We start from the raw sequence: 24,679 nt of genomic DNA, 5'->3' as shown, positions 1-24,679 counted from the left end.
ATTTCTGTAGGTTATTCATTCTATGTTTATACATTTATATATATCTATATTTATTTATTTCTATATTATTTTACTTATCATTTATTACTAGAGTTTATTCATTTCTATGTTTGTTTATTTATTTCTATATTATTTATTTCTATATTATTTTAGTCATTATTTATTTATTTCTATAGTCCATTCATTTCTATGTTTATTTATTTATTTATTTCTATATTTATGTATTATTATATCATGTTATTTATTTTCTTTCTTTCTATAGTTTATTCATGTCTATGTTTATTTATTTATTTATTTATTTTCTTAATTTTTTTTTTCTATAGTTTATTCATTTCTATGTTTATTTATTTCTATATTTTATTTATTTATTTATTTCTATATTATCTATGTATGTATTTCTATATTATTTATTTATTTCTATATTATTTTATTTATTTATTTATTTATTATCTATGCATGTATTTCTATATTATTTATTTATTTCTATATTATTTATTTATTTCCATCTCATTTTATTTACTAATTTATTTTTTAAATGTAGGTTTAATCCCTGCTGGCTCCGTTCAGTAATTCTCCCCAGTGCCGAGAGGATGGAACCGGATTCCCAGGGGTGATCCCCATCCTCAGCATCCCTCGCTTTGCGGGGCCGAGACCACCTGAGATCTGCTTCCCGGCACTGCCGCATCCCTGAAAATCAGAGAAATCAATAAAAAAAAATAAAAAAAAAAATATCCCCGGGGGGGCTGCGGGTCGGCGGGAGGGAAGGGGTTAAGCCCGGCAGCCGGCGGAGGGAGCGGAGCCGCTGCATGGAGACATTAAGAAGCGGCGCCCGGCAGCGGCTGCGGGCAGAACCGAGCGGCAGCAGCCGGGCCGGGCTCTCCTTGGCCGGTACCGGGATCAGCGGAGCCCCTTCCGAGCGGAACCGGCACCGGCAGAACCCCCCCGGCAGCGGGGCCGGGCCGCGGGCAGCGCACGGAGCTCCCCCGGCCCCGGCATCCCTGCGGATGGAGGCGCTTTGGGATGGATGCAGCCATGGATGGAGCGGCTGGAGCGGCCGGGAGCAGGGCCCGGGGACGGTGAGGAGGAGGAGGAAGGGCTCGGAGGGGGGAGGAAGGCGAGGGGGAGGGGGAGGCAGCGCTGCGGGAGGGGGGAGCGCATTAAAACCGGGGCTAGCGAAAAAAATATTAAAAAGCGCCCAAATCAACGCGCAAAAAATATAAGAGAAAAAAACCCAGCACTGCCGTCAGACCCCTCTCTGCGCAAAATAAAATTTTTAAAAATAGGATTAAAAAGCCCACGGAGCTCGGGGGGTCGGCAGGAGCCGGCCCGCCGGGAATTGCGCCTGGGAAGCGGCGCTGCGTGTGCGGGATTTGGGGGGGGCACCGCGCCCCCCCCGCGGCTTTGCGGGAGTTGATGGTTCCCACCTCATCCCGGCGGGGATTTTTCGCTGGTTTCTGCTGGTTTGGGAAGGGTTTTGCTTCGCACAGGGAGCCAGGCAGGAGGGAGCTCTGCTCATCCTCACCCTCCTCCCCAGACTTTGTGCAGGAACATCTCCGCCGGGGAAATAAGGAATATAAGGGCATGTCATCCTGCCAGAAGCCTCTCCCCTGTTTATTTTCCTCTTCCCACATCCATGCTGGCAACTTCGGGGAATAATTTCATATAAAGGCGAGCAGGGAGAGCAGAGGCAGTTGCAGAACGGCGTGAAGGTAACCTTGAGCTGAGCCCTATAAACCCCGGCCTCCGTCAAGGCAGGATTAAAGAAACTTTCCTGGCAATCCAGAGCTGGGAATCTCAGCCTGGCGCTGGGAATCACAGTCCCGGGCTGCCCCCACCCAGCCTGGCCCTGCCCCACGGCACCTTCTCCTCCGGTGAGTGCTGTATCCTTCCATCCTCTGGGAATTTATCCCGGAGTTATCCTTTGTAAGGGGCTGTCCCTTCCCTGGGCTTGGGAAAGAGCTCTCCCTTGGAAAATCCAATCCCTTGGAATATCAAATGCTGTCGAGCTCCAGGGGAGCCTCCAAGACAGGATTTGTTAGTAGTTGTTAGGGTTTTTAATGTATATTATTACATTAGAAATATTAGCAAATATTGTGGTTTTATGTCAATTATATTACATCTATTCTATATATTATTTTTTTAAATTTATAATTCTATTGTCTGTATTATTAGGCCCCACCATGCTTTTTATATACATTATATTATAATATTCCACATATTATTAGCAGTTATTATCCCAAAGGAGAATTCCCCTGGGGGTTTCGCTCTGGTTTTTGGGGTGCCTTTCCCACAGGTGCCTGGCTCCAGTGGGGCTCACCCATGTGAATGTCCCTGATTTTAGGGTCCTTGATGTTTGGGATACTGGCAGATGGGACTCTCCCATGGAGCCCTGGTTCCCAAAATCGCCTTTCTGGGAAAGAAGCTCTGTTCTTTCTGGGGGATCTTTTCCCCATGGAAATCTGGGCCAACCCTCAGCAGCTCCAGAGTCCCATCCAGAGTCCCAATTCCCATGGCTGGAGCAGGATCCATGCCCCCTGTGTGAGATGCAGCCTCCATGAGTGTTCAGCATCATTCCCAGCTCAGATCCTGGGGAAATCTCTGCTTCTCCCACCCCCCTTGGACTAGCAGGGACTCTCACTCTAGCAGTGCAGGGAGCTCTGGGATGGGAATTTGTTCTTCCCAATGTGCTGGCTGAGTCTGGATCCAGGAGCTCCTCCTGGGACTGGGAAAGGAGCGTGGGACAGGAGGATCTGTGCTGAGGGATGAGCCTGCAGCATCCATGGGAATTTCAGATCCCTTCCCAAGCCAGGCCTCCCTTCCCTAGTGCAGCAGGATGCAGGGGAAGAAAGGAATCAGCTCTCCTGGGAAAGGAGGTTTGGAAGGAAGTGTTGCACGAAATCCTCCTTCTCACTCCATTAATGTCCGTGGGCTGTGCAAGGCATTGTCTGCTGCTGGAAAAGCTCGTTAGTTAATTGCCCCAGTGCTGCTGTAATCCCAGATTAACGAGCGCTGAGGCAAATCTCCGTGGAGCAGACCTGAGAGTGGGATTTGTGGGAGATTGGATTCAGCTCTTCCCTACCTGGGGAGTTTGTGGGGGCTTCATGTGCTGGGTGCTCGTGTGGGAAGAGGTTTCTGTGGGGCTGAGGGGTCACACTTCCCAAATCCCCCCTGATGGTCCCCATGGATCCCATTGTGGCCTCCGTGGGGTTTAGGCTGCTCTGGGGTGTACCTGGATTTCCCTTGGGACAATCTCCCTTTGGTGTTTTCCCCACCCTCTGTGAATCCTGGAGCTAGGACTGGGTTCTGGTTCTCAAAACCTCGGGAAAAAGCCCTTTGGCTGCTGTGCGGTTTGTTCCTCGTCGTTAAGCACAAGGAGAAAAACAGCAGCATCCTGGCTTTCCCTGGAATTAGGAGCTGTCAGCTCGGGATGTGCTCAGGAATGCTTTTCCAGAATGACAGGGAAATGCAGGTGCCCATGGATGGGGTGTCCAGAGAATTTGGGAGGATGAGCAGTGCAGGGAGGGCCGTGCATCCCCCAGCTTTACCTCTGGAAAAATCCATCCCTTGTATCTTAAATCTGCTTCTCCTCTCTGGGATTCAGCTCCGTCTGGGGGGAGTTTTGCTGAGCCAGCAGCTGGCTGGGATCCAGCTGTGCTTCCCTGGGGGACAGCCCCGGCCTTCCTCCCACCCTCCTCCTCCTCCTCCTTGCTCCGGGTGTGAGCACATCCCTTGGGATGCACATCCCGGCTCCCGAAATCTGCTTGAAAACCGTAACTGGATTTTGCAGACTGGGCATGAAACCCCCCGAACGTGAGACATGATAACTCCTTAGGTTAAACCCTGTCACAGACAGCGTCCTCCGAAGGAATTACATCACCTTTTCCAAGGGCTTAAGTGTCGGGAGGGTGGGAAGGAAGGGGAGAGGGAGACTGGGAGCATCCCTGAGACCTCGCAGTCCGGGGTGGCCTCTCCCAAATTCCGCTGTGTGCCACCCAAAAATGGGGAATTCGCGGGGAAATTGAGATTTCTCAGCCTTGAATGCAGGGATGGGGCTGATGCCGGCAGCAGGAATGCTCAGGGAGGGATGCTGGCAGCCGGCAGGGATGTGGTGGGGGAATGTTGGGATCCTGCTCCCTAGCACCCGAATTCAATGATCCTGATCCCAAAAAGAAGGAGCTTCCAGCTGCTTCCACAGCCCCACCCGGAGTGCCCCGGGCAGATGGGGTAACGCTGCTGGAGAGAACTGCATCACCCAGAGCCCTGGGGTTGCTGCAGATTAATTAATTAATGAAAATGCTAACGATGCTGGGAGGGGTACACCAAATCCCGCAGCTGGATCTCCTCTTTGCCACCTCTTTTCCATCATCCCGCAATTCCCTGGACCCTCTCCCTGCCCGAATCCCCCCAATACACGACGATTTCCTTCCCTATTTCCTTCCCTGCCTTCGGCAGCCCTGGGTGCTTTTTAAATGATTCATGGCTTAAACCATTTTTCTTTATGAGCTGCTTTTCACACTTGTGAGGGGAATTCAGCCTCCGAGAACCTGGAACGGGCTTTGATGGAATTGTGGGTGGAGGAACAGAGCGTGAAGTAAAAACTCCCCATTTTCAGCTCCTCTTGGGCCATTGTGGAGTAGAATACCCAGGCAAAGGAGCAGAGTCATGGAGATGGGATTACCTAGGAATTGGTGGCCTGGAGGCTCCAGCATTTCTTTGCTTCCAGGGGTAGGAGCAGCCTGCTCATCCCAGTTTGGATTGATTTTGGGATGTCTCGCCTGTCCCACAGCAAATTTTCACCATCATCGTGGTGATCCCACCCCTGTGCCAGCCCACGGCTGTGGGGTTTGGGCGGGGATGAGCATCCCTTGGGTAAGAATTGGCACCCCTTGTACAAGAATCAGCATCCTCGGGGCAGGAATCAGCATCCCTTAGGTCGAGGTCTGGGACATCAGTGGGAATTTGAAATGCCAAGCAGCTCAAAGCCATAAATTAAAAATGGGGTTAAACTTCCTTAAAGCAGCTTGATTAAACAAAATTTCCTTCCCGGGCCATTCTGCAGGGCCTAGGGTTGTGTAGCACTGTCCAGTTATTGGAATAAGCCAGGGCAGGATCCATCCCAATGTTCCTGGGTTTATTTATAGCTCAGCCCTGGCAGAAACGGGGCTGGTGCCCTGTGGGCTCTGTCCTCTGGAGAGCACAGGGAGCACCAGGAGGAGTTTGTGCAATTAGCACGACCTCGTTTCAGAGGAGCCTTTTAGAGACTTTAATCAATTAGTCTGGGGCTGCCCCGAATGGATCCCGGATCTGGATCTTGGTGCCTCATGGTCTGAGAAAGTGCTGAGGCCACCAATAAATCCACAGAATATTTAAAGTACAGCTTTTATCCAAAAAGCAAAAATCAATTCCTTAATTCCAGTCCAAACTCCATGGACTCCCAGCAAGGAGGAAGATTTGCAAACCCCAGAGAACGTTTGGAAATCCCAAACAAAATCCACCAGCAGATGGGCAAATCCTGCCCTGGATTTTCAAATTGAGCCAATAAAGTCCAAATGAGAAGTTTTTCTCTTGCATCCCTTACTGGTTTGGCCTGTGGAAGGGATTTGGTGGCTCCACAGGGAAGCCCAGGCTTGGGAAATGTCTCACCCTCGAGGACGAGGATCCCATCCCAGTGCAGCTTCCTGGGATGAGTCTGGAAGCTGCTGAGTCAGCTGCTTTTAAGGCTTCCCCAGCAGAGAGGAGGCACAAACCCATTTCTCAGCAAAATGAAGGCAGAGAGAAGCTGAATAAATGAACCTGGCTGTGATTTGAGGGCGGCTGACAGCTCCCTGTGCCAGGAGAGACACTGGAAGGTGCTGGATGCTCCAGATGTGCCCTGCTGGGATGGAATAATCCTGGTTTATCTCACTTCCATTCCCAGCCATAATGGTGTTTAAATTCAGCCCATTTGCTGCTTCCTTAAGGAGTGGGAAAGGGTGAAAATCCATTTCCACAGGGCTGGAAAGGAGGATGACAACTCCATGTGGGAGCTTGGGCAGCAGTTCCAGGGTTCCACTGCAGGAGTTGGAGGCTGAAAGGTTTGAGGGTGCCCAGTGTCACTGGGGGGCTGTGCTGGTGTCACTAGGGCCTGTACTGGTGTCACTGGGGGCGGTGCTGGTGTCACTGGGGGCTGTGCTGGTGTCACTGGGGGTTTGTACTGGTGTCACTGGGGGCTGTACTGGTGTCACTGGGGGCAGTGCTGGTGTCACTGGTCGGTGCTGGGAAGGAAGTGGAGCTGCAGGAGCTGCTCTGCAGAGGCAGCAGCCACTTGTGGCACTGCTCTGGGAGGGACATGGGGCTTCCAGGTGGTCCCTGCACACACCTGGGTGGGTTTTGGTGACAGCAGGTCCAGGGAAGCTCCATGCACTGTCCTGCAACCCATGGATTGGAATCTTCCACCCCATTCCCTGGGTCCTTCACTTTCACAGAATTCACTTTGCCACCTCTCCAGGCTCGGCAGAAGCCTTGCAGCATTCCCAAGGTGCCCGGGGGGTGCAGGACCTGCTGTCCCCACACCCTGACCGAGGTCGGTCCCTGCGTCACACCCCGCTGATGTCACCACCCCTCTGCTTTCCAGCCCTATTCTTTCCCCGTCCCTGTGATAAGAAATGTTAATGAGGGGATGAAATTGGATATTCCCATCACCTTCTCCTCCTGATGGAATTCTGGTGGTGGTTAATTTGCTGGTTTTAATGGCCCCATTGTTCTCCTGGGCTGGGGGAGCCACGTGAGGGTGTTTGGCCCTGCTCAGAGGGGAGGTGGTGCCTGAAGACAAGGGAACCTTGGGGCTCAATAATTGCAGAGCAATTTGAAGACAAGCCCCAAATCCATAATTGATGGGCCCTTCATTCATCCCGCTCCTGCTGAAGCCGCTCCAGGATCTGTTCCCGCCTCTCCATGCACAGAGGGATGGATAAACCTGGATAAAGCTGGGAAATTATCGAGCATTTCCTTGGCCTGGGGACAGCTGACACCGCTCAGGGAGGTGGGTTGGGTGTGGAGTGATGCTCAGCTGGGTATCCCGGTGCTGGAATGGGGATTTTGGCTCCTAGAGGGGAGTGGTGATGGGAATTTGGGTATCCCGGTGCTGGGATGGGGATTTTGGCTCCTAGTGGGGAGTGGTGATGGGAATTTGGGTATCCCGGTGCTGGGATGAGTATTTTGGCTCCTGGTGGGAGTGTGGTGATGGAGATTTGGGTATACTGATGCTAGGGATGGGGATTTTGGCTCCTGGATGGAGTGTGGTGATGGATTTAGGCTGGAAACGACTCCCCAATCCCAGCTGGACCCACATCCCGGGAAATTCCCCCACTGGGCTCTGCTGTGCTTTGGCTCTGGGTGCCAAAGGGTCTGGGGGAGCAGGGAGGGATTCCCCAATCTATCACTGCCAGCCGGGGGATTTTTCCTTCGCTGCAGCTCCCAGGGCTGGATCCCTCCCCTGGGATGCAGGCAGGGGATGGATCACAGCGGGTCACAACCCAGGGCTGGCGGATAATTCCGTCTGTCCCCTGCTGTCCCAGCAGTTTCCCAGGCAGGCCAGGCTGAGGTCGCTGCATTGCGCTGCCCGGGGACTGTCCCCGTTCGCTTCATTAGTTCGGATGACAAAGTGTGTCACCGCTGTCCCCCGGCCACGCCGCGGGCTGGGCTGGCACCGGCGCCACGATCCGGGCAGCGGGGTTGGGGACAGGATGGAAGCCCTGGGGACACCGTGGCGGTGGCAGTGGCGACTGGGGGTGGCTGGTCCTTCACCCCAGCGCAGCTGCACGGGGGGTGGATCCATCCTTACAACACACGGGATGCAGGGAATGGCGTTCTAGGATGCGTCCTGCATCCATCAGCTCCTGATATCCCCAGCCCTTGCTGGTACTGGGAGCACTGGTGTCCGTACTGGGAGCACTGGTGCCAGCTCTCTCTGCCCGCCCTGTGATCCCCCGGCAGCCCGGAGCCGAGCCCATTATCTGCTCGAGACAATTAGCAGAAGCATTAATGGAATATATGCAAATGCGCAGTAATTGACCTGTGACTCCGCAGTTCATGATGGAGAAGGATGAGCTCCAGATGGCTTAATGAGAGTAATTTAAGCCCCTTCTTTATATGCTGTGCTGGAGCCTGGCAAGGCCAAGCCAGGGAGGGGGAGGGTGACACTGGGGGACACTGGCGAGCATTTGCTCCCCAAACCACCCCGTATCCAACTCCCATCCAAACCCCGGGAAGGTGGATTTGTTCTGGGTGAGGGAAAGCCATAAAATCCTGGTCAGGGGGCACGGGAGAGCAGTCAAGCACCCCCAGATCCCCGGGACCACCAGGCACCCCCTCTCTGGCCATGCTGAGGTGCCACCTGCACCTCCCATGCCATATCCTGCACGTGGAAATAAAATTCCCGCGGCAGAGCCTGAGGTATCTGAATACCCACTCTGGGAAACCAAATTAAAATATTGATGTATAATTCATGCCATATGTTCCACCAATATTTTTTATTTAATCAACTGAAGACAGATGGCAGGAACATAGAGGCCATTAAACTAATGGCACTTTGTCTTTCCATTTATTTCCGTCTCCTTTCCTAAAATAAGACGAAACCGTGACAGGCAGCACACCCCGGGCACGAGAGCATTCCCAGCACTGGGATGTGTCAGCAGGGGCATTTCCCACGTGGTATTTTCCCAGGTAGGGCTGCAGCAAATCTTCCATAGCTGAAGGGGTTTGAAGGAGAGGAATCCCATAAGGGAAATGGTGGAAATGGAGGGGTCTGTTCCTTCTCTGTCCTTCCTGTGCCCAGAGCCACCAGGGATGCTCCTGGTGTCCCTGGGACAGCACCATCCTGGTGGCAGGGTGGGAATGGGATGCTCCTGGCTGGAGGATAGAGGATTTCCAGTTCCTGGGGTGTGAGGGACTGGAGAGACACCCAGGGATGTCGTGCTCCTGACCCTGTGGGATGCTGGAATATCCACCCTACTGCCCGTGCATGGATTTTCCTTGGGATCTGCTGGTGCAGAGATGTTTGGCTGTGGGGGTGAAATGTGCTCGTGCAGTGTGTGTATGGACAACTCATCCTCCTGCTGGTGAAATCGGGTGAAACTGGTGATTTTCCACATCCCAGATCCATCCTGGAGCACCTCTCCTGCACAGCCAGGTGGAGACGTGCAGGCTCTGGGATTTGGGCTCGCCCCACCAGCATCGCTCCCGCTGCACCCAGTTACCCCCGTGGGAGAGGTGGAGCTGCCCCTGTCCGGGGCTGGGAGGTGATGAAGACCGCGGGTATCCTTCCTCCCCCCGGGAGGGACAGGGCCACCACCCTCACCGTGCTGGGACGCTTTCCTGAGCGCGCCTCTCTCTTTGACTTGCAGGTGGAGATTTCTTGCCCTGGGAGTGAGCTGAAAGGGGTTCCCTTGAACAAAGGGTCCCAGGCAGCATTCCAGGCTCCAGGCGCGTCCAGGGACTTTTCATTCTTTGTCTGAAAGGGCAGCGGTGCCGTTCCCATCCGAGCGATGCCTGACGGAGCCGGTGCCGCCGGCAGCGAGGAGCAGCTGATCGGCTTTCAAATCACCTTCAAACCTCGATTTCCTTAACATGATCCCTCCATCAGCGCGGTCCCCGGGGCGCAGCCGCCGGGCTTTGCCGGCAGGAGAATAACCCGGAATACCCCGGCCGCGACGCGGGGATCCAAAATCCACCTTCCCCAGCACTCCAGGACTTTTTAGGGTCGAGCAACAGCTTTGCACGACTTCACCCCATCTGCTCGCCGCGATTCACCTCCAATCCAGGCGGGATAATCCCTTCCTTGGAGCATCCCTGGAGCCGCCTCGCAGCTTCCCCGCGGCGCCGGCTGCCGCGGAAGGGATGAAGACGCTATGGCCAAGCTTTTGCTAAAACTCCAGCGGTATTTTCGGCGCAAACCCGTGCGTTTCTTCACGCTGCTGGCTCTCTACCTGGCGGCCGGCAGCTTGGTTTTCCTGCATTCCGGCTTTTCGGGGGAGCCCAGGGTGGCGGGGAGCCCCCGCAGCCCCGCGGCCGCAGAGGGGCCGGGGCTGCAGTACCTGGGGGTGATGCAGCTCAGCCGCGGCTTCAAGGCGGCAGCCACCATACCGGCGGGGGGCCGACGACACGGGCCCTGGTTCAGAAACACCTCCAGGGAGCCGTCGGACAGGGGAAAACCCCGGGATAACAGCGGCCCCCGCAGCCGGGCGCTCAGAGGCAGGAGCGGCCGAGAGAAGGAGGAGGACAGAGGTGAGGGATGGGGACAATCACCCTCTTTTTTGTCTCTCCCAGTTGGGGCAGTGGTGTCTGAGCTAGTTTTGGGTTGTGCATCCGTGCCAGGGCCACACACCCCCGGGAAATGTGCATTTATTCATTTATTTATCAAACCCATGCACACGCTGCTGGAGGTTTTCTTACCACATCCCACGGGAATGCCCTGGGGAGCAGCATCCCAGTAGAGGGTAATTCCAGAAGGATCTTCTCCTCCTTCTTCCCTCCTTCCTCTCCTCTCTCTCCAGTTGCCAATAATCTGCTTTTATTTTCCTATCTTCACTCTTTCCCCCTGGTGCATCACCAAGCTCTGGGCCCCCCTTGCTGTTACAGGTGATTTTGGGGGTGGCAGCTGGGGGGATGCTGTGCCCCATCTTCCTCCCACCCTTTGGCTCTGTCAGGGGCTAAATTCGGTTTCATTCTGTTGGCCAGAATCAACACCAAGTCCAGGTTTGTGTGGGTGTTGTGTGGAGGCAAGGGCTGGCTGTGATTCCCATGGAAGTGCAGACAGGGCTGAGCTGTGGCCTCTGGAGCCAGGAGATCCCTGCCTGGCTGGGGTCTTATCAAGTGGGTCTATTATTAATGATTAAGGGGGGAAAAAATAAGAGTATTTCCCGTTGATTTTTAAAATGCTATTTATTTATCCTGAGGCAGCTGGAGCTGCACATTCTGTGGGATTTGAGTGGCTGGACTCCAGCAGGAACCCCCAACCCCATGGCAAATTGGGGCTTTCAGGGGTCCAGGCTTGATCCCCCCAACCTGAGCTGCTCCCAGGGCATGGAGGGCTCCTCTTCCTTCAGGAGGATGTGATTGTGTTTATTCCAGGAAAGATGCACGGTCCAGGTATGGAAGCCAAAGGAAAAGTGGTGCTTATGGGATTTTGTCCTGCTAAAAGGAGCTGAAGGGGTTCCCCCATTGTGACCCTGCTCCGTGGAGCCTCTGGGGTGTTTTGGTGGCCACGTCTCTGTGTTAATGCAAATTGACTCGAGTGCAGCCTCAGCAGATGGTCCCTGAGCCCAGGCTGTCTGTCCCCATAAAGACCCCAAGCAGTGCCTGTGTCCCAGGCCATATGTCCCTGTGCTCCAAGATTAACCTCATCCAGCACTGCCAGCAGGGACGGGGTGCTGGGCTGGGGATTCCAAGGTTTATCTGCTCCCAGGTGGCCTGGGAACATCGTTTTCCCCTTGGAGCATCTTGGCAGCTCCTGAGAGTGGAGAAATCCAGCAGCTTGAGAAATCCCACGTGCCCGGTGTGCCTGGTGTGGCTCCGGAGCTCCCCCTCACTTCCCTGCTCCCCTGGAGCACCGGGATATCTGGCAGGAGCAGGCGGATTTAATGGTGCTGGTAATTAAGTGGGGACAGCTTAACGAGGTGGCTGCGGAGGCTCTGCCACGTGAAATCATTCCAGAGGGAATACTGCTCCGAAAATCAGCGTGATGTGCAGCTCCCTCTTCCTCCTCCTCCCTCTCTTGGCAGTGACAGGCAAAGGTGTGGGTGGAGAGCAGCCCTGTCTGCCAGGGAATGGTCTCATCCCCATGGGAATGCAAATCCCAGTAGGAAGGGGCATCTCCTGCCTCCAGCCAGGGAGGATTTTAGGCAGTGAAGCCAAGGGAAGCAGGAGCAGATCCCAACCCTCAGCCACATCCATCTCTGGTACCTTCCTGGGCAAGTCCAGCTATTTCCACCTGTGATTCACAACCAAGCAATTCCATGAGGATGGAGGGACCAGCCACCTCAGGCAGCCAGATGGAGCCATCCCTGTATCCCTAGCTCTGGGAAAAATGGGATGCTTGGGGAATTTAATGACAAGTACTGTGTGGATATGTGTGTCTGCTCACAGCTGTGTTTCCAACTGGCTCCAAAATTCCTCCTGGAGAGGTTCACTTCTCCCTACAAACTGCCAGCCCACCCTTCCGCCATTAGTATCTCCCTCTTCTCTTGTGTCCTCGTCTCTCCCTAATTATTCCAGCTGGCTTCCCAATAAGTGGCAGCACTCATATGTCAGGAGCATTGGATTGAAGGTAATGCACATCAGCCACTGGCTCCATGCAAGTGTCTGCAGCCATCCCACACCTGCTGGATCCAGCACAGCTGGAATCCACTGACCTGCCAGGACCTGCTCAGCCCTGTGGCAATGAAAAACTGGGAGTTCTGGCTCTGGTAGTTGAAGTTATCCAGCACATTTCTCTCCGTCTGGCTCCTCTGCTGGCTCCAGGCTGGCTTGGGAAGGAGGCTCCAGCAGTGGTGGGGTCTGTGCTGTGCTGGGATAATTGGGAATGGGGGGGGTCTGTGCATGGGACACACAGATGAGGTGAGCTGGCTCAGGGATCCCAAGGAGGTGTGGAAAGCAGGGAGGAGGTGAGAAGTGTTATCCCAGAGCGTGGTTTGGAACTGGGGTGGCACAGAGAAAGGAATTCCTTCCTGTGAGGGTGGAGAAGCCCCTGCATCCCTGAAAGTGTCCAAGGCCAGCTTGGACAAGACTTGGATCAACCTGGGAGAGTGGACGTTGTCCCTGCCTTGTTTAGATCCAAAGCTAACAAACAGGGAATGCTGCTGCACATCCCCATTTTGGGAAAAATCACCAGGGGTGGGACCAGCAGGCTGTGACCCCCTGTCCTCTCCATCCCCAGCCCGGTACATCGGCTGCTACGAGGACAACACCCGGCAGAGGACCCTGCGCGGGATGTCCTTCTTCGACTACAAGAAGATGACGGTGTTCCGTTGCCAGGACAACTGTGCCGAGCGGTAGGGATGGTGACAGGGGCTCCATGAATCCTAGCACTCCATCAATCCCTGCACACCAGCTCCATCAATCCTTTCCCACCATCCCCAGGAATCCCTGTGCACTGTCCCTGTTGATTCCTGCACACCGGCTCCATCAATCCTTTCCCAGCGTCTCCAGGAATCTCTGAGCATCTGACTCCATCAATCTTTTCCCACAGGATAGGAGATGGGATAGGAAATGGGATAGGATAGGAGATAGGATAGGATATAGAATAGGATAGGATAGGAGATAGGAGATGGGATAGGGGATAGGATAGGATATAGAGTAGGATATAGAATAGGATAAAGATATAGGATATAGGAGATAGGATGAAATTGAATGAAATTATTGATATGGTATTATATGATATGGATTAGGATACAAAAGGAAAATAGGGTAGAATAGGTGGTATGGAATGGAGTGGAGTAATAGGATAGAATAGATAAGAGTATGGATAGGAGAGGAAAGAATTGCAGAATGGGATGGAATAATAGAAAGGATAGGATAGGATGGAATGAAATGGAATTAAATTATACTATATGACTGATATGATACTATATGGATTAGTGTATATGATATGGATTAGGATATGATAGGAAAATAGGGTAGGATAGGAGGTAGGATGGCATAGGATGAAATAGAGTAATAGGATAGATTAGACTAGAAAATAATATGGATAAGACAGGAAAGAATTGCAGAATGGGATGGAATAATGGAAAGGATAGGAGATAGGATAGGATATTTTCAGTTGGAAGTGCCCTACAAGGATCATTAGCCCAAAAATGAATCCCTGGCATGCCCTGCTGGTCCCACCACTGGCCATAAGCAGGAATGCTCCTTCCAAACCCGCTGGACCCGGGGGGATCCCGGGGACGTGCTGAGCTCCCATTTCCCTCTGGGCAGGGGTTACCTGTACGCGGGGCTGGAATTCGGGGCTGAATGCTACTGTGGGCACAAGATCCAGGCTCCCAATGCCAGCGAGTCCGAGTGCAACATGGAATGCAAGGGGGAGAGGAGCAACACCTGCGGCGGCGTCAACCGGCTCTCCGTCTACCGCCTGGAGCTGGCCCAGGAATCCGCACGCAGGTGTAAGTGGGGGATCCGTGTGGATCCCAGCTCAGCCCTGGAATGGGGGGATGGCTCTTGGTGATCATCTTGGAGCTCTTGAGCCAGGTTAACTACTCCAGAGAGTCTGGGATACATCAGGAATCTCCTTGTGGGGAGTGCTGTTGGTTGGGCGGGATGAGGAGATCCAAGGAGTCCTGTTGGAATTCAGGGGATTTGGGGAGATTTTTGGGTGGACTTTATTTCCTGATGGCCGAACAGGACCTACAGTGTTTCCTGTGTGTGCTGCAGGATGAAGGATGTATGGGAATTCCAGGCAGAGCTGAGGGTGCTCCCTCGTTTGGCTCCCAATTTGGCAGCTCTATAATTACCCACATTCCCTGCTCACCTTTCCTCACATCCAAGGAATGGGAACAACCAGGAATGCACAGGGGCTGAGGTGCCAAGAACCTGGGATGGGTCCAAACATCTGATCAAACCCTCCCTGCTCTCCTCCCTGCTCCATCCTTGAGATCACCAAGCTGACAAAAACAACCAGGAAAAAAATATCCCTGACTTTGCTGCCTGGGTTTTGCTCTGATTTTGCTCCATCAGCAGCCGGATGAGAATCATCCAATGTGGCTGCACTGCTGGAGCTGTGGGAATGCCATGTCACTCTGTGTCACACTGAGTGGCACTAGTGTCATTTTTGGGGTGTCACTGGGGCCTCTCTCTCTCTCTCTCTCCCAGATGGAAGCGCGATATTCCGGGGGTGTTTCCGCCGGCCGGAAAACGTTTCCATCGCTCTGCCCGCCAGCCAGCTCATGCTCAACATGTCCGTGGATAAATGTGTGGATTTCTGCACAGAGAAGGTACTGGGATAAACTTCACCTCTTTTTTGTTTCCATCATCATCGTCAGAGTCACACTGGGAGATCTGAGACTCCATTTTTGTGTATCCAAGCAGCAAAGGGATAAATGGATTTGTGTCCCTGCCATGGGAGGGACCAGAGCCAGCAGCAGCCCTGGGAAGGTTTGGGAAGATTTAGAGTTCAGGTTGGAAGGGACATTTAAAGAAGTCACTGTGAGGTCCTGCTCTGGTCCAGGGGTCTCAACTGAGCAGGAAGGGGAGAGGTTGGTAGTGGGAACTGATGGAGGGTGGAGGCTGGAATGGGATGGAATGGACTAGAACAATGCCAGAATTGTCTGGAAGGAGGCTGGAATTGGAAGAGTGATGCGATGGTCTGGAAGAATGCTAGAAATTGGCTGGAAGGATGCTAGAAATAAGGTGAACTCCAGAATTGGAGGGATGCTGGAATGGTCTTGAATTATGCTGGAATTGGAAGGATACTGGAATGGTCTGGAATTATGCTGGAAATGATCTGGAATGAGGCTAGAATGGTCTGGGAGGATGCTGGAATTGGGAGGATGATCTGGAAAGATGCTGGAATTGGGAGGATGCTGGAATGGTCTGGGAGGATGCTGGAATTGGGAGGATGGTCTGGGAGGATGCTGGAATTGGGAGGATGCTGGAATTGGAAGGATGGTCTGGGAGGATGCTGGAATGATCTGGGAGGATGCTGGAATTGGAAGGATGCTGAGATTGGGAGGATGTTGGTATTGGAAGGATGGTCTGGAAGGATGCTGGAACGGTCTGGAATGATGCTGGAATTGGAATGATGCTGGAAGTATCCAAACCACCGCACGCTGCCCAGCGAGGGCAGGTACAGGGGTGGTAAAGGCTGTGCCAGGGGAGGAGGGGGTGGCAGTGCCATTCCCTGTGGCCGTCCATCCCTGCAGGAATTCCCCCTGGCAGCGCTGGCGGGCACCACGTGCCGCTGTGGCTTTCCCAGCACGCTGTTCCCGCTGCACGAGCGCGAGGACGAGCAGCTCTGCGCGCACAAATGCGCCGCCGAGGAGTTCGAGAGCTGCGGCTCCGCCGAGTTCCTGCTGGTCTACCAGACACAAGTGCAGGGTGAGCTTCCCCCAGGCCTTCCCCCAGGAGTGCCCTGCAGGGAGCATCCCGTAAAAATGAGCGTTTGTTGTTGTTTCCTGGGAAATCAGGGCTCCAATGATGAGCTGGGGTTGCTGCCTGACTCAGCTGTAGGGCACAGCGGATTCCATCTGGCAGCATTCCTTTTCTCACCTCTCCATGATCCCCTGGCTATCCAGAGGGGACAAGCTCCAGGGAAAAAAATGTGTGGGGGAAAAGGATGTGACCAAGCAGAACATTCCCAAGAGGGCTCCTGTCCTCCAGCAGTGGGAGCAGGGAAGCACTGGGAGAAAGGAAAACTGTTCCTGAGAGAGGAAAAGGCTGAAGGGAGCAAGGAAGGACCCAAATTTGGGTCAATCTTGTCACGATCCTTTGGTGTTTGGGGCTGTGCTGGAAATGTTGTTCATTGATCCATAACAAGAGCAGGAGCGTTGCTTGGCACAGGAATCCCTGTTAGTCACTCCTCCCTGAGCACACAGTTGGGAATGACAGAACTCCTTGGGAAAATCCTCTTTTTGGGTGTTTAGGACTCTCTGAGGTGTTCAGGATTCTTTGGGATGTCCCTCTAAACCTTATGCAGGGCACCTTTCCCTGCCCAGCCACCTCCTCACCCCTTCCCCAGCATTTTCCTGGGAGCTGCAACATTTCCCAAGATATCCCTGTGGTTAAAGCAGGTTTCCATGGCACACTCCTGCTGTCTCTCCCTGCAGACAATCGCTGCATGGACAGGAGGTTCCTGCCCAGCCGTGCCAAGCAGCTGGTGGCCCTGGCCAGTTTTCCTGGAGCTGGCAACACCTGGGCCCGGCACCTGATCGAGTTAGCCACTGGCTTCTACACTGGCAGCTACTACTTTGATGGCTCCCTGTACAACAAAGGTGAGGGAAGGGCACTCCTGGGGTGCCACCCCAGCTGGGGACAGGGCTGGTGACATCCCAGGGGCTGCAGGAAGGGTGGAGTAGGGCTGGGTGTGACTGCAGCTGCTCCAGGGGGTGGTTTGGGCTGGAGGGTTCTGGTGAGGGAATTCCTTTCTGGAAGGGTGGGGAGGTCCTGGCAGAGGTTTCTCAGAGAAGCTGTGGTTGTTCCCCACCCTGGGAATGTCCAATGCCAGGTTGGACAGAGCTTAGAGCAACCTGGGATAGTGGAAGGTGTCCCTTTCCAAGAGGGATAGAATGAGATGAGCTTTAAGATCCCCTCCAACCCAAAACATTTTGGGATTCTGGTTCTAATAACCCAGTTCCCCCAGCTCAGAATCACTCAGTTTTATCTGGAGACCTTGAATGTTTCTCCTGTTATTCCTTCAATTTTTGTGGCCTTGAGAGAAAATTCTCCCTTCCTCCTCAGCTGTGGTGGAGTTGGGATCTGTATCTGTGCCATGGTTTGGTGGGGTCTGTACCCAGGGCATTCCCTAAATCCCCATTTTCCTGACACCACGGGCAGCACATTCCTCCCAAATTCCTGCCAAATCCAGCCTTGAATAGAGGCAGATGCTCAGTGAGGGAGCACAGTCCCAGCCCCCAGGGTGCAGCAGCAGCCCAGGGAAGGGAGCAGCAGTGGGAAAAGCCTTGGCTGGGTTTTGCTGAGCCACCCGAGCGTGGGCTCCGTGTTCATTCCCTGTCAGAGGGGCTGGGAGGTATCCAGGCAACCAGCACTGCTGAGAGCCAATTACACCTCTCTAATTGATGGAACACAGCTCCTTCCAGCTCATCCCCCACCCCAGGTGCATCCCAGGGGATGGGATTGATGATGGCTCAGCCCCATGCTCAGTGCAGGGTCCCCTCTCTGGATGCCCCATGGCATCACCCCTCCTTGGGCTGATCTGCTGCCCCACACAAAGATTTCCCTTCCTTTGTTTATTTTTGTGCTCAGGAGGTTAAAGCCATAAAATCTGCCCTTGACCCCTCCAAACAGACACAAGAACTGAGAATGGCCAGGGAGGTGTCACCCTGAGGGGCCCCTGTGCCTGTGAGCCACCCACTCATGAATTTTATGAGACTCATAACATGGGAAAATAAATTACTTCCATCTGGGAGAGGGATGCAAATCCTCCTTCACAGCCCAGCTGCTTTCATCATCCAACTGGATTTTGCAACCTGATATCCATGTGATGTTCCCTTTCATAGAACCATAGGATGGTTTGGGTTGGAGAAGCCCTCTGAGACTGAATCCATAAACCAAAGCCACCATGTCCCCAAGTGCCACATCCACAAGGCTTTTAAATCCCTCCAGGGATGGGGGACAGCTGTGCCAGGGACTGATCACCTTTTGGGTGGAGATATTTTATTTTCCCTTATATCCCATCTAAACCTTCCTGGCACAACTTGAGGTCATTTCCTTTAATCCTGTCTGGTTTTCTTTGGGAACAGAACCTGACTCCCTTGGGCTATCCCCTCTTGTCAGGGAGTTGTGCAGAGCCAGAAAATCCCCCCTGAGCCTCCTTTTCTCCAGGCTGAGCCCCTTTTCCACCTCCCTGCTATTAATCCCAGCTCTGTCCGGGCAGGATTCAAGGGCGAGCGGGATCACTGGAGGAGTGGCAGGACCATTTGCATCAAGACCCACGAGAGTGGGCAGAAGGAGATCGAGTCCTTCGACTCTGCCATCCTGCTGATCCGCAACCCCTACAAGGCCCTGATGGCCGAGTTCAACCGCAAGTACGGGGGACACATCGGCTTTGCTGCCCACGCCCACTGGAAGGGCAAAGGTAGGGAGGGAACCTGCTGGGAGAGCTGGGAATTGGCTGGGAAAGCCCAGCAGAGCCACATTTGGGTGTCCACGTGTGCTGGTTTGAAGGACAGGTCTGCCAATAAATGCAGGAGCTTTGATTTGAAATGGAGAATGTAAACGCCCTCCCTCCAAATTGTTATGATTTTGAAATTAAGGGGCTCTCAGACAAAGATATGGGAATTAGGAATTAACAGTTCTTTGCTAGGAAAATTAAAATAGAAATGCAGTATTACAAAGAACAATCCCAACTCTGAGAGTCAGAATCCAAGCTGACACCCATCAGTCAGTCAGGGTGGTGGCAGCAGTCCCATTCAATGGTGGCTGCATTCTCCTGCAGTGGCAGATGTGGTTCAGCTAGAGCAGTGCTCCTGAAGAAGGTGCAGTTTTCCTCTGAAGGTCCAGGGATGATGTGGAAAGGTCCAACTTTCCTCTGGAATCCAGTAGAAACAAGGTATCTTGGTGTCCAAAATCTCAGTTTTTATCTGGGTAGGAAAGGCTTGGTTCCTCCCCCTAGGTGAAGCATTTCCCAGTGGGATGAAGTAATTTTATCAGTCATGCACTGGGACTCAATGGCCCATTAACAGGAGATATCTCCTGAAGGGAGGATGGGCTGTGGGAAGATAGAGATTCACTGACACACCCAGTTTTTAACAATGGCCCATTAACAGGAGGTATCTCCCACAGAGATAAGAATCGCTGCCACACCCAGTTTTAGACAATGGCCCATTAGCAGGTGATACCTTTTGGGCAAAGGGTGGGTCATGGGAAAGGTAAAGATGATTGCTCCAGCTGGTTTTTAACACCTGACCCATTAACAGGAGATATCTCCTGAAGGGAGAATGGGCTGTTGAAAGATGAAGATGATTGCCCCAGCTGGTTTGAAGATGGCCCATTCGCAGATAATATGTGCCAGGAGATAAGAATCACTGCCCCACCCAGTCACCATCTCATAGAATACACATTTCTGGTCAATCCTGTGCTGCAACCCAAGACTCCATGGAGGAATCTTGGGCTGTGCCACCATTTTGGGGTCATCTGTGGCATGGATGATCCTGTGTTGGGTGGGATGGAATGGAACAGCACAGCAGAACCACCCCACCCTGGCTGGCCCGGGCAAGGATGGGCATCTCCTGTCCCCAGGGTGACACAGGGAGTGTGGCGGCCCCCAGCCCATCCCTGTGGTATCCAGGAGTTATTTCCATGTGTCCAGCCACCACCTTTCCCAGGCACAGGCGTGTGCTGGAGCTGCTTAATTACAGCAATTTCCAAATTGCTGTTTTGGGATTGACTTCATTGGAAAGAGTTAAAATGTTTAGCTTGATTGAACATCTGCTACCCTTAATTCTGAGTTTATTTAAGGGGAGCTTAGGCTGCAGTGGCTGGGATGTGCCTGGATTTCGTTATCTCCATGTGCTCACAGTGCTGGGGACAGCCCAGCCCTGCTCTCCCCATCCCATAAAACCAGCAGGGTGTGGTGTCCCCTACTTCCTCAGCCTTGTGTCACCATTACAGTGGCATAGGAACCTCTTGGTTGGTTTTTTTCCCCATCCATCTGTGGGTAGAGCCAGGATTGGTATCCCAGCACTACAAGGCTGAGCTTTCCCAATCCCAATCCCAGCCCCCTCCTCAGTCTCATGTCTCTGAGGAGAGGGAGATCCACAGGGGACAATTCCCTCCATGCCAGCACAGTCTTGTTTGGATGCACTTCAAAAATTTTTTCCAGAGGATGTGTGGAGTAATTAGCCAATGGGTTAATTGTCAGGTTAATTAACCATTGCTGGGGAGGATGGAGATTTTCCATTTCATGGTTGCTGACCCCATTCCCAGCTGGAGAGGCCCCTGAACACAGAGTATGAGAGTCCCATTCCAGCCCAGCTCTCAAAATAATTTTCTTCTTCCAGTAACTAATTTTAGGCAAAATTTGATAAAAAAATCCCCAGGCCCTCTCTCCAGCCTCACCCCCAGTGCTGAGGGGGTGTTTTCCCATTTTCCCCAGCCCATTCCCAGCCCTGCAGAAGCCAAAACCCTGTTTGGTTCCATGGCATTAATTTTACAACATCCCTGGAGCAGCTCCAAAGCAAAGTTTTATGTGCTGTGATTACACAAGGTGAATTGTCCTGGATCTGTTTAATGGAACACATCCTGTGGTTAACGATTCCTCAGGGAATTAAACCCAGTCCAGCTGTTAATCAGGCCTTGGTTTTGTGGGGAGGACACGAGGAAGATGCCTGGAGCTTTAATGTGGTGCTGGTGCCTAGAGGAGCTGGAACAGAGGCTAAACAGAGTAAGGAGGAATAAAGTGGATATTTAAAATAGGAGATATTATAAAGAGAGGCCTTCAAAGGCCACACTCTGGCAGTACCAGTGCCACAGTCATGGCCCTGCCAGGATGGCAACAAGATGGAAACAAAAGAGGGCTTGGGCCTGAGATCTCACATTTTTATAGGTTTTAGTCCATTTGCACACAGGAGTCAATTGTTCAATTAGTTACCTCAAATAATGAAGTTGCATCCTCATTGCTTGCTTGCCCATCCTCCTCTTTTCACATTGTTTATACTCAGGGCCTGAAGTTTGAAGAGATTGTCCTTGACTCCCCAGCTGCAATAGGACTGTTTTGTCTTCACCACCCTGTGAAAAGATCTTAGTAACCCTTAATATAAAACCAAAAGCTACACACCCAAGCAGAAGAGAAAAGCTTAAAGCACCAATTTTCCCCCAGAAGAGACGCAGCCATGGTGTTCCATCACCACTGATTTGAACAGCAGAATCGATTAACCAGAAGGTGAGGTTCCAGCAGCGATGGGAGAGGACAGTGAACACCCACTCACATCCTCTATTTGGTTTTTTTTTTCCCCAGAGTGGCCAGAATTTGTGGCCAACTACGCGCCGTGGTGGGCGACCCACACGCTGGACTGGCTGCGCTTCGGGAAGAAGGTGCTGGTGGTGCATTTCGAGGACCTCAAACGCGACCTGTTCGTGCAGCTGCAGAGGATGGTGGCACTGCTGGGCGTCACAGCCTGCGAGGACAGGCTGCTGTGCGTGGAGGGACAGAAGGATGGCAACTTCAAGCGCTCTGGCCTGAGGAAATTGGAGTATGACCCCTACACGCCCGAGATGAGGAAGACGATCGGCGCCTACATCCGAACCGTGGACGCGGCGCTGAAGCTGCGCAACCTCTCGGGGGTTCCTGAGGATTATTACCCCAGATGATGGTGACCCTGCGTGCCCAGGGGTGTCCTCCTGGCGGCTTCTGGCTGATTCCACCCAGTGGGTGGCTCCTCTTTTAACCCTCCGTGCGCTGCTGTAGCTGTTGGTCACTCCCTGCATGAGCTGCCACAGGTCCCCAGCTACCGCTCAGCTTTTATTTTTTGGCCAACCTGGGGACACGGGTGCCTTCCCTGCTGCTGTTCTGGCTGCCCCAGCTCTCCTGGGAAGTGCAATGGGATGTTTGTGTCCCCTCAGGCCGTGCCTGATGCACCCAGAGCCCCCCAGGGTGGGTGTCCCCAAAATCCCAGCCCTGGAAGGATTCCACTTGTCCTTGGATGGAATCTTCAGCCTTCCCAAGGGAGGATGGACCAAGGGCGTGGCACTGTGGATCCTGCCTGAGGTGCAATGTCCCCAAACGTGGTGGCTGTGGCCACTTGAGCCATCCCATGGCTCCCAGAGAATTCCCTGGAATTCCCCAGCCACAGCACCAGGCAAAGTTGCTGCTCCAGCCTTTAGGGGTGCCCACAACCCCCACCAGCAGTGGAAGCTCCCCTTCCTTGTGGATGCTGCTCCAGAAGGGGACATTTTCCCTGGACACAGGAGCTGGTAGAACCCACAAGCTCATCCAGGCCTCATTTCAGAGCCAGAACAGCCCCTCAGGAGCATTTTTGGGGGGGCCAGGAGCAGGGTCCACACTACAACCCAGCTGCACCCACCCCCCATGGGGAGCAAACCCTGGGGCTGAGCTTTGGGGTGTCCCAAAGCCAAACCAAAGGATCCCCCACACCGGGAACGTGCCGATTTCCAGGCTGGCTTTGTGCACAGCTGCATGTGGTCCCTGGCTGTCCCCTCATCCCATGCCACCCTCCCCATCCTGGCTTTGCCCCAAACGAGCTCCCCAAAGCTCCCAACCCTTGGATGTAGGTGCAAAAGCCATATATTGTACGCAGCCTTTTCTAGAGTTAGAGATTCACCAGTTGGCTTTTAACTCTTGATCCTGATAGAAATGCAGGCACAGGTCGAAGCCAGAGACTCTGCTTGGTCTCTATTCCAAGAGAGAAGAAAACTCCCTGGAGAAAAAAAGGAGAATTTCAATAAAAATCTATTTTTCTAAGGTGTGTGCAGAGCACAGCTGGACTGGGGGGGGGCTCCTGCTCCTCGTTTTTTAGAAGGAGGTGGGGGATTGTGTTTAACTCTTCCCTTGACAACCAGCTGGAGGTTTTTTGGGATTTGTGGCAGTGCTGAGCCCAGGCTCCTTTGCTCATGGCAGCCCTGGGGTTGTCTGCCAGTCAGAACAAACCCTCAGGGCAGCCCAGCAATTAAAAGAGAGGTTTTGTCACTGCTCTGCCTCCCCGTGTGTTTGTGGGGCCACCTGAGCACCCCCCACCCACCCCAGACCAGGGATATGGGAGTGAAGAGGGAACAGCTGCTCTCCCCTTTGACCCCATTAACTCATTTTTGCATTTAAACCCATTAATGGGTATTTAATCCCAATAATGTCATTTCTGTGTTGACCATGCAACCAAAGCAGCTCCTTTTTGGGAGCTTTAGTACCTGGAGAGTGTCCTGACAGACAGATTTAATGGGATGTGTGGCAGGAAGGGGAAGATTCACTGCAGGATTTATTCCTGACCTTCCTCAGCACCAGAGAGAGAGCTGGGTGCAATTTATCCCTTATTTCTAATCTGGAGTTGGTGAAAATCCCATTTTTATTTTTTTTCTAGCAGGGATGAAGCTTCACATCGCTCTTGATTTGTTCTGACAGGCCTTGGGTGCCAAAGGGGCAGAACTCCCTCCCACCCCTCGGAAGCAATTAACCCTCCAAAGCCAATTAATCAAAGATAAAGCAATTAAGGGATGACATCGCGTGTGGCAGGCACTGGGGGGGAGGAGGGGACCCCACATCTGCACTTCCCCTCCAAAAAAAACCAAAAAAAGAAACTGGGAATCCCCCCAGCCTCTATCCACTTTGTTTCACCACAACTGCTTTTTTTTTAAATTTTAGGGTTTTTTTAAATTTAATTGGCACTGAATTGGAGCAGTTGGAAGATAGTATGACCATGTCAGAGTGTGCTGCACATCTGGCTGCACCTCTGGATTATGGGATCCCCTTTCCTCCCATCCCACTGACACAGGAGCAGCTTCCCCCTCCTGCCCTGCACACACAGCCCGAGCTGGAGCTTCCTACTCTGATTTTTTATTCATTTATTAAACACTGGGCTGTATTTTAACCAGGAAAAAAATTCCCCCTGGAAAAAGGAGCCAACCACCCTTTCCCACATCATTTTCCTGGGGAAAGCTCTTGCCATTTAACAGCCTTGCATTTAACAACCTCGGTGGTGCCTGGGGGAGGCAGCACTCAGCCTTTCCATGAGGATTATAAAAACTGGGAATCTTTCCTCTTGACTCAGCCTGAGCATCCCTGGCTGGGCTCAGCTCGCCCTGCCCCGGGGCTGAGGGGACCGTGACCCTCCCTCCCCCCTGGATTCCTGCAGCAAAAATCATCTTTTTTTTTTGGAAATCTCGAATCCCTGGGAGCGTTTTCCTGCCTCCTGGTCCTGCTGCAGCATTCCTGCCTCCAGGGCTGGAAGGGTTTTCTCAGCTGTTGCCGTGGCAACGGCGTCTGCACCAAAAATTCCTGCATTTCCCCCAATTCGGGGTGGGTGTT

General features: G+C 52.9%; 1 protein-coding gene across 6 annotated transcripts; it reads left to right on the top strand.

The window, feature by feature from the left end:
* The first annotated feature begins 843 nt into the window (after nucleotides 1-843).
* WSCD2 (WSC domain containing 2) lies at nucleotides 844-23,352 on the top strand. Of its 6 annotated transcripts, none has more exons than XM_079322540.1 (10): nucleotides 844-1,076; nucleotides 1,535-1,871; nucleotides 9,384-10,263; nucleotides 12,914-13,028; nucleotides 13,951-14,135; nucleotides 14,842-14,963; nucleotides 15,891-16,065; nucleotides 16,794-16,958; nucleotides 18,581-18,781; nucleotides 21,662-23,352. In XM_079322540.1, the coding sequence occupies exons 3-10, from the start codon at nucleotides 9,888-9,890 to the stop codon at nucleotides 22,012-22,014; spliced, it is 1,692 nt and encodes a 563-aa protein (XP_079178666.1). In that variant the 5' UTR covers nucleotides 844-1,076; nucleotides 1,535-1,871; nucleotides 9,384-9,887; the 3' UTR covers nucleotides 22,015-23,352. The 6 variants fall into 6 exon arrangements, with proteins under 6 accessions (XP_079178666.1, XP_079178664.1, XP_079178665.1 ...); XM_079322541.1 differs by lacking the exon at nucleotides 844-1,076 and adding an exon at nucleotides 6,906-7,021 and having other exon boundaries at nucleotides 1,312-1,871; XM_079322538.1 differs by lacking the exon at nucleotides 1,535-1,871.
* Nucleotides 23,353-24,679: the final 1,327 nt, after the last annotated feature.

Source organism: Erithacus rubecula (assembly GCF_903797595.1).
Source record: "Erithacus rubecula genome assembly, chromosome: 19".
Taxonomy (NCBI): domain Eukaryota; kingdom Metazoa; phylum Chordata; class Aves; order Passeriformes; family Muscicapidae; genus Erithacus; species Erithacus rubecula.
This window is presented reverse-complemented; position numbering and strand designations above follow the sequence as displayed.